Here is a 10,103-nt window from a genome sequence, read left to right on the forward strand (position 1 = left end):
ATTTTTGTAAACAAAAAGGAGAGCTATGCAGCTTCAGTTTCCCTCTACCATTATTTCTCTTCTGTGATGTATTTGTATGGTCAGTTTCAGAAAACGTTGTTGTTGGCTGCCATCAGGTCATCAACTGGGTTTTCATTGGCTGATGTTTTAGAAATTGTTCACCAAGTCTTTCTTCCTGGTCTAGTTTAGAAGCTCTGCTGGAAACCCCTAGCAGCTTTCCTCCATTAATTGGGGAACAATAGTAGTGCTTAAGGTGCATTTACTTGGAATCAAACCCAGGTTCCCCACATGGAAGGCAAAGGAATTCTACTACTGAACTATCACCGCTCCCTTTAAAACAATAAATGGTAACAAATGCCCACTGAGAAAGTTACATGGTCAACGATCTATTGACCTGTTTCTTGCTGTATTACAAGTAGAGCTTATCCTCCCTTCAAAATTTCAAATGATTTAAAGTTGCCTATAATCCATTTATTTTCCTTTTTAAATATGTAGATTCTAAAAAGCTTAATTTTAAATACTAGTGTCTAATTTATTAGTAGTAAAATGCTTCAATGTGATTTAGTTTTTGTTAATCTGCCAAGGTGTGATGCCTATAAAAGATTTTTATTTTTAATTTGCAAACTCCAGGTTGTAATATTGGCTTTAGCACGCCCTAGTTATAAGATCTTGGAGAAGTCATCGAATCTTTCTTTTCATAAGTGTACCCACTTATAAAATAGAAACAACTAAGGATGTTATGCAGCTACTCTTCTCTCACTGCATGGAGTGGATTTCAACTCACAGAAGTGCCCAGTGAGCTCCCAAGGCTACACATCTCTCTGAGAGCAGACAGCCTCATTTTTCTTGAGGGAACGGCTCTGTAGTTTAGACCCTGACCTTGTGGTTAGCAGGAAATCTTCTAGCCTACCAGGGCTCCTTCATGCAGCTATTACTTAGATAAAATAAAATACAATGTATGTAGGTCCTGGCAGATTAACAATGTAGAATTCAATATATTTCATTCCTGTCTCCCCTCCAAGCCTAGGTAGCAGTTCCAGAACTCCAAATACTGTTTGGCAATTCTGAAACCCTAGAGAAGAGAAGGAGGTCAAAGATCAATTTAGTACTTTTTTTTTCTTATTCTGAGCTTTTTAATAAAGCCAGAGCTTTATTAAACATGCATTTTTGATAGTAAATTGTATAGCTTAAAGAAAAGAGAAACTTAAAGAGTACTCATCTATTCTTGCCAAAACAACTTAAAATTCCTACATCTTCTAGAGATTGTTTAGAAAGCATGAGAGCCTTTCTGGACAGCAGTTTGGCACTAACTTACCCTGTGACCCATTATTGTAAGGACAAAACAAGTAAAAATTTAAAAATATGCATAATATTGAAAATGTATATACAATCTAAATGCCCATTAAAAAGAACTGAGTTCATTAAGATATGCCTATGCAGCTGAATTTTTGACAAACATATAAAAACGTGGAATTGACGTGGAATGAAAAACCTAGAACTAAACATACAAGTGGAAAAAATCATTGGGATTTAACACATTTTTACTCTTGAAGTGTAATAATTTTTTACTGTTTAAAAACCATAGGGTTTTTAAGCTAAATAAAACAAAAAAAGACCATTTTATCTGGCAATATTATCAAAAGACAAATTAATATAATTTTTGATTACTAGGCACAGTAAACAAGCTGTGAGTAAATCAATTATTTAAAAGTAACTATTGTACTACTCATTTAAAACAAGTATGTATACACACATGAGTACATATATTTACCTGATGATGATGAAGTTAGTGAAGCTGAAGATGATGAATCAAGAGATGGTCCAAACAGGGGGTCCCAAGCAAGTAAATCACTGGTACCTTTCCTATCATAAATCATTTTAAAAATAAAAAGTTAAGCAAAAGGCTATCAGTATAAAATCTAGTAACTTACATCTTTATTTCATAAGAGAAATTATAATAGCTGATTAAAAAAAAGGGTACTATTCCAATGGCATATGAAGAAACCTAACAGATTTCATTAACCATTATGTGTTTGGACATGTTGTCAGGAGATCAATCCCTGGAGAAGAACATTATGTTTGGTAAAGTGGAGGGGTAGCGGACAAGAAGACCCTCAACAAGATGGATTGATTGACATAGTGGCTCTAACAATGGGCTCTCAAACAGACCGACGATGTTTGGTTGTGCTGCACGTAGGGTCCCTGTGAGTAGGATTCAATTCAGTGGCAGCTAACAAAAACATCATGTGCTACACAAAGACTCTACAGTAGCATTACACCTACTCCTACATCATCGACTCCCTTATAGTCTATTATGTATGCCAACAGTAAAACATTTACTGTCCATGTTGTGCAACATGCCTAGTACAACTTTTTTCCCCCCTCCCTTCCCATTTAGGTGCTTCCTCAGTTTGAATACTCTTGGGCCATGGCCATCTAAAGGTCACAGCAAAATTTTAAGAAGGAGAAATTTTCCGTGAGAATAATTAGTTTGAAAACAGATATCCATGAACTTTGGAATTCATCACTTAGTTTAGAAGTAGCTAGGATACTGATGTCAATTATAGACAAATGGAAGCTTGGGGGCGCGGAGGAGGGGTAGAATGGACTGCTAACCACAAGACTGGCAGATGAAACAGCTGCTCCACAGGAGACAGAAGAGGCTTTCTGCTCTCAAGAACGGCCTTGAAAACCCACAGGGGCCGTTCTACCCAGTCCTGTTAGGTTGCAATGAGTTGGAATCACCTTGACGGCAGAAAGTTAGATTAAAAAGGAGTTTTGCCAAATTGAGAAATAACCTAAAGCATCCAAAAGCTCCACTGTGGCATTTGACTGCTTAGAAAACAGGGTGATTTGCACAACTCTACTGGAATTAGAACTGCAAAAGTAATAAAAACACCTAAAAAATGGACAAAAGTAAGCTATTCCAAATTTAAAGGGAAACTTACTCATTAGATGGACCAGGTGGCTTTGATTTTGTTAATTCTTCACCTAATTAAGAAAAAATAATATGAAAAATTAATAATTCAAGTAATAGAATATTTTCATTTAAGATGAAACACTGAACACAAACATCAGTGTGTACTTTAAAAATTATGGAACTACTGACATATATTAAACAATTATGAAGAAAAGGAGAGTTTTTAACATGTTTTTTATCATGCTTAATATAAAAGTGGCTGAATTTCTACAAAATTTTCGTTTCTTTTATAATCCTTGATAAAACAATTACTTAAATCAACAATTTATGTTATTTACTAAAATAAATTGCTTAGGAGAGAAGAGTTGTAACTTTAAAAGTTCAAAGTAATGTTTTTAAATGTATATAAACTGGACTAAAGAATTTTTATCAAAGTATTTCAAGTTCTAACAATATTGTTAGCTACTATTTGACTTAAAATTCCTGAAGGAAGCAAATTTTAGAAAATTAAAAATTTTATATACCTACAGCAATTAATCTGAGTAAAATTTGTTTTGCTGCCTTTGTGTATGTATGTGGTAAATACACATAGTAAAGCGTTTTCTGTTTCAATCACACTTAGATGTACAAGTCAGAGACATTGACTGTCATCACTATGTAGTACAACCGCCACCCCTGACCATTTCTACTCCCTCCCCACCAAAACTCTTAACAGAAATTCAGAATCCAATTCCCCCCTCCCACTAGACCAGGGTAATATTAGTAACCTTTGGTCTCTATGCACTTGCCTGTTCTAGATATTTATTACTGGGATCACACAATGTTTGTCCTTATCTGTGTGACAATCCACTTAGCAAAATGGCCTCAAGGTTCACCTATGCTGTAGCATGTAGCAGGACATCATTTCTCTTTCTGGCTGTAAAACCTTCCACGGCTGTACAGGCACTTTTGTTTATCTGTGGTGGACACTTGGGTTACCACCGCCTTTTAGCTACTGTGAATAATGGTGCGATGAACAGTGGAGTAAAAATATCTGTTTGAGTCCCTGCTTTCAAATCATCTTGCGTACAGACTTAAGAATGGCATTGCTGGGTTACATGATAATTCTACATTTAAGACTCTATTGGATGATGTGATAGGCTGGATTGACTACAGAAACAAATTCCTTGATACTCATATGTGTGTAAGAAAGAGCTTTATATCAAGGAGTAGTTGGATATAAAGAAGACATCCCAGCCCAGTCCAATTCAAGTCCCCATGTCCGATACTAGTCCATAAGTCCCTCTTCAGACTCATGACAACACACGCAAGGATGCAGAATGCAGAAACATCACCGATCAGTGGATGCAAAGTCTCGTGGATCCAATGGTGATGGATGCATCTCCAAGGTTCTCGCAGGTTCAGCATGGCTCATCAACAGGAAAGAGAAGGCAGAGGGATGAGGGAGGTTCCCAGAACTCTCCTTATAGAGGTCACGCCCACGAGGAGGCACCATCCGGCTGTGACCTGACTGACCCCTACACTTTTAGATCTTCAAGTTGACACAAAATGATGTAACCACCACAGACGATCTTCAACACAATTTTATTTGTAAGTAATAGCAATGACATTGTCCTCTAATTTGAGCATCCTGCTGGGTCACTTTTCTTTGGAATGGCTACAAATATAGATCTCTTCCGATCAGTTTGCCAAGTAACTGTCTTCCAAATTTCCTGGCATAGAGAAGTGAGTGCTTCTAGTGCTTCATCAGCTTGTTGAAACATCTCAATTGGTATTCCATCAATTCCTGGAAGCAGCTTGAAAGGCTTCCTTCATTCAGTACTGTTGGATCTTGCTTATTTGCTACCTCTTGAAATGTTGGAATGTTGACTAGTACTCTGGTACAGTGATTCTGTATTCTTTCCATCTTCTTTTGGTGCTTCCAGCATCACTGAATATTTTGTCCATAGAATTTTTCAATGTTGTAACTCAAGGCTTAATTTTTTTTAATTTAAAAAAAGGTTTACGTTTAAGTTATGCTGAGTGTGTTCTTCCTCACTAACTCTACATCTTTGCACATGTCACATACATGGTACCCATTCAACAGTGTGGTAAACTGAATGGGAATGTAATGCAGCTAAATCCTCTATGCTCAAAATTACAGGTCTGGGGAGCCGACTTTGGTGGGGGAAGACCCTCACAGTTATGAGGTATAAATAATTCTTAATACACATTCTCATGACCGAACATAGCCCCTCCAATTAACCCCCCCTCCCAATAAAGGAACTGTCATAAAGGAACTACCTTATTAGATGAATCATTTGTACATCTGGCTGTTCTCTGTGCCTGGAGGTTATCTGTAGGTAAGAGTAATCAGACTCTATAGGCGAAGAACCCACTGTAAAATGTAGCAAACCCCTGAGGAGGGCTCAAGGGCGTTCAAGATCAACTAGCACTAGGTTAAGACACTGAGTCATTTCATTGCTTGTTTACTATGTTATCCACTTATGATATTATCCATTGGCTAGCTATTATGTTTGTTGTATGACATGTATGCCTTCTGAAAGATCTGTAAACCCCATAATATATACCAGCAGTTCTCAACCTGTGAGTCTCGACCCTTTTGGGGGTTGACCAACCCTTTCACAAGGGCTGCCTAAGACCATCGAACAACACATACATATTTCACAATATATAATTACATATTGTTTTGTGATGAATCACTATTCTTTCATTATGTTCCATTTGTAACAATGAAAATACATCCTGCATATCAGATATTTACATTACGATTCACTAACAGTAGCAAAATTACAGTGTAGCAACGAAAATAATGTTATGGTTGGGGGTCACGACAACATGAGGAACTGTATTAAAGGGTCACAGCATTAGGAAGGTTGAGGACCACTGATATATGCCGATTGGAAAACACATTCACACTCAGTCCTGACATAGGGACAAGGAGCTCTGGGCTCCACTGTCTTTGTCTGTCTCATTTTCTACAATCACAAAGTTGCTCCTGAGGACTCGGAGTGTTGGGGACCCCCCCACCCCAAAACAATGGTTGTTTCTTCATGTTTTACTACCTTCTGTATATGTAACTTGAATTGCTTTTCAAAAGCAATTGGCAAAGAAGTGAACAGTATCAGTAATATAAAAGTTTTTTATTTATTAACAAGCAATTTTCCTGGTATCTTATTGTTCTGCAGAACCAAACAACTGATGAGTGCGAAGTACACAATATGAGTAACGGCAGCAAATTACTACAACGCCCATTTATACCACATTCTTGCTTTTGGCGCAATTTGATCATGTTTGCTCTGCCTCAAAGGCCTCACTGTGCTGTTCTCCATCAGCTTTGTGCATTTTGTCCTCATCTCCGTAACTGTGCTGCCTCTTTTTATCCACATGTGACTCATATACCTACAATTGAAATATTGTAACATTTCTTTTAGAAAGGTGAAATTGTTTTATTTGGCATTTATGAATTTAGTAAAGTCTTAAATTGTACAAGAATTTCTATTAGAATTTATGTGGCACAGCTGAACTACTTGGTATGGCTCTTCTATCCATAGTGTTTGTAACTCGCACTAAATGACTGAGTGGTATAATGCAAATCAAATGTGGGACTCCAGTGGTGGAAGATTTCTCATTCAGCTGAGTGAGCTCTCATTCATAGAACGAGCTCTCTCAGAACCGGGAACGAGGGCTTTCCCCCTTCAGCAAAGAAGAACCATAAGCAAAACTCTGCCTCGAGATCTTTATGCAGAGTCAGCAGTGGGGTGGCACCAGGAATGTGAGACAGAGTGGCAAGGGCGAGAAGTCAGACGTGACCTCCACATACTTTTACAGATGTTACAGCTTTTATTTCAATGTTCGTTTTACAAAATTACATAGGTTTTGAGTGAGCTGTTCAAATCCTATTTTCCCCATGAACTTTGTTATTTTTGATGTATGATTCGTGTATTAAAGTTTAAGGCATGTTTTTCTTGTTTGTAAAATTGTAGCTTTATCAAACTTTATAGAGGAAATTAGTCTTCCAATTAACAATTCACACACAGCTCATTTTGTCACCTCAATTCCAATTCCACTGATGTAGCAACATTCTTCCCACTTCATCCCTGAGCTCTCCTTTTCCATGTGCTTTCTTTCCAGCCCCATCCTGCCTTTTGTTCTTGTATGGTTGAATATTCTGAGGAATATTTTCTTCACTATTGTTACTGTTTACCTTATGAGCCTGTCTGATGTTTGACTGGAAGGTGAATCCAAAAAGTGGGTCCGTTTCAGGTTTGCAGGTCGTCTGAGGGCCACAGTCTCGGGAAGTCCTCCAGCCTCTCTCAGATCAGTTAAGTCTGGTCTCTTCTCAATCATTTTGACCAGGACCTTCTGGGGTCCCCATCAGAGGTAGGCTGTGGTAGCTGGGGGCTGTCGAGGTCTTCCAGTGTCAGGATAATAGAGGCAGAGGTTTACATGATCGATTAGTCCTGTCTCCTGGAGTCTTTTGACTTTATTCACTTTTTGTTTCTTGGGAGAGAGAGAGAGGCCAGTACTTGCTTCCTAGAAGGCTGGTGTTCAATCACTAAGGCCCTAGTCACTACTCAGACAGTAGAGTATAGAACCTTGTCTTTTTGCATTACTTTATGCCAATTAGCAATGCCCAATACCACGGTTCTACGAACTCCAGCTTAGTGATTCATTCCAACAACGTTGGTGGTTATGGCTAAGAAGTATCCATAACATGCTAAGTTATGCTTTTTCATTCTTTAGGAAAAAATAAAGGTATCTTCCCTTCTTTTAAAGTAAGACACATCCTTCTAGTCTATATTTAAGGCTGCGATGAGAAAAACCATTTGTTCTATAGCTGCACAGACGGAAAAATTAACCAATTGTCTAATAAACTTAACAGACATAAAATAACCAATTAAGTATCAAACTTACTAGAAGAATTCCGATTCATCTGCACCTAAAATGAAAAATTGAAAACTAAGTTACATTAAAGAAATAATTTAATTTAGTAAGAAATTAATACGAGGAATCCAATTTTTTTAAGTTGTTTTAAATTTTGAATAGCAAGCTATACTTACACAAAAAAGACATACAGAAATAACTGAATCATTTTTGTTTTGTAGTAGGAAGTAATTATACATGCAACTTCAACAGCCAATATTTTAAAATAGTCGCATCTACAGCAAGATGCTGTGGCCTGCTAACCTAAATAACACAAATATTTTTTAAATCAATACTGAAATATTACAAAAGACTTTTGAAAATCAATAGGTAAAAAGACAAAATGTTATACTTACTGGGCTATGTCTCTAGGAGTACATGGAAGAAAAGAGAAAGACACGGTCAGTTTAGAATCAAAAATGGAGAATATACCTGCTCTAATAATTTGTCTATTCACCTTCTGAATCAGATATCAAATACATTCATCTGAAAAATGCATACAATGGGAAAGCGGAAGGACCTTTAGTTAGATACACAATAAGGAAATGGGGCTTTAGAATATTCTCTTTTCAAATCTATTATTAACTGCTAAATTGTGCTTATTTCTATTCATTTGCCGAACATGAAATGATTTTTTAATGAGAAAAAAGAGAACACAATCTAAAACCGCTCGTGGTCATCCTACCAGAGATTGCATTGATTACATACACTCACTTATCAAGATGGTAACTTGGGTTCCTGAGGCGAGGCCGCTATGAGAAAACTGCTGTTATGTGAAAGTGAGGGATGAGCCAATCAAATCACAAACTGGAGGATCATTCCACAACTACCAAACCACCATGTAATTGCCAGACCACTCAACATATGGCGTAGGCAAGCTGACACAAAACCATAAATCAGAGCTAGCAGGACTCTCTCACTGCATGGCAGTGTCTGTTACTGTCAGACTTAGGTCACTAATACACAAAATTGTCAAATAATAGATTTTTAACTGTCATCATATATGGGAAATGTTGAATAATGAGATAAGTGATAAGTGAGGAGTAGGTGCATTATATCTTCGAAAATTACTTACACTCTCAATTTTTAATGCTTTTTACAATATCCTATTTAATATGTATACATCAAAAGTTATTAAACTTTTCATAAGTCAATATAAATCCTAATGTTAAATAACAATGGCACAATAAAACTCTTACTTCTAAATCTATGTATTTGGTATAAAAATAGTTTTAATATTAAAAATGCTAAATTTGCATGAATGGGAAAAATATTTTTTCTAAACAAATATGTACAGACTATTTAAAACATATTAGATAATCATGAAATGAGTATACATTATGTCATATTAATTACATATTTATACATGTTCTTTTAGTAAAGAGAAACAATTTAATGTAATTATGATAGTCATTTATAGAGATAACTAATTTTCATTTTAATGCATGCTTTTATCCAACAATTGAACATATCTGAATTTAGTATATATCAACATCAACTGAATAATTTATTATGCTGTTTTTTCCCTCCCATAAAAGCTAAGAAAAATATAATATCTTAGAATCAAGGAACTAGCCATCATTATCACTAAGAAACATTATGTTTGTCTTTTCTTTTAAGAGAAGTCTGAAAAAAGAAATGTTCAAGAAACAGATCAAAAAACAAAGATATCATTTCATCTTCAAATTCATTATTATGGAATTCCCTGGTTCCTAAGCTTCATAAAACACAGGACAAAACTTTAAAATTAAATGAGGAAAAGATGTATGCTGGCAGTTCACAAAATTCTTCCTGAGGTTACAGAAAATAAAACAAATGGCAGCAATAGTGGATTTTGCAGATGTTTAGTTGCAAAACACTTTCAAAAACAAATCAAATAAAGCCATACTTAAAAATGTATCCTCCTGTATATAAATACACTTTAAACTAATTTCCTCATTTCTCTTAGTCTAATATGTCGTAGTTAAATAAAGGTTTCTATGAGAACAGTACTTACAGATACTGCTGGGGATAACGATATATTCCCTATAGATACTTTCAATTCATCCAAAGACGCCAGGGTGTGATGGGCGTTATTTGGATGAGCAGGTTTGATTTGTATCCGGTACTTCTTTGGTTCTTCATCGTCAGAGTCAGAGTCACTAGATGAGTAGAAATGGTTCTCTTTGGTATGTAAGTGTCAGCTAAGGAATTTCTATACTAAATTACCTTAGTGCATAACCACTTTTTACATACTGTATTTATAGAAAGCAAAAAG

At 36.1% G+C, this 10,103-nt stretch overlaps 1 protein-coding gene across 1 annotated transcript in view; it reads right to left on the reverse strand.

The window, feature by feature from the left end:
• The window catches only part of FCHO2 (FCH and mu domain containing endocytic adaptor 2), a 107,990-nt gene that overhangs the window by 28,762 nt on the left and 69,125 nt on the right, over positions 1–10,103 (reverse strand). The window contains exons 11-15 of the mRNA XM_045285227.1: positions 9,843–10,013; positions 8,203–8,214; positions 7,838–7,862; positions 2,949–2,991; positions 1,772–1,863 (exon numbers count right to left, since the gene is read on the reverse strand). Of these exons, the coding sequence (XP_045141162.1) occupies positions 1,772–1,863; positions 2,949–2,991; positions 7,838–7,862; positions 8,203–8,214; positions 9,843–10,013 (343 nt within the window). The remainder of the gene's footprint in view (positions 1–1,771; positions 1,864–2,948; positions 2,992–7,837; positions 7,863–8,202; positions 8,215–9,842; positions 10,014–10,103) is intronic.

This window comes from Echinops telfairi, unplaced genomic scaffold, assembly GCF_000313985.2.
Source record: "Echinops telfairi isolate 266 unplaced genomic scaffold, ASM31398v2 ScPeMD7_7469;HRSCAF=8507_1, whole genome shotgun sequence".
In the NCBI taxonomy this organism is placed as follows: Eukaryota; Metazoa; Chordata; class Mammalia; order Afrosoricida; family Tenrecidae; genus Echinops; species Echinops telfairi.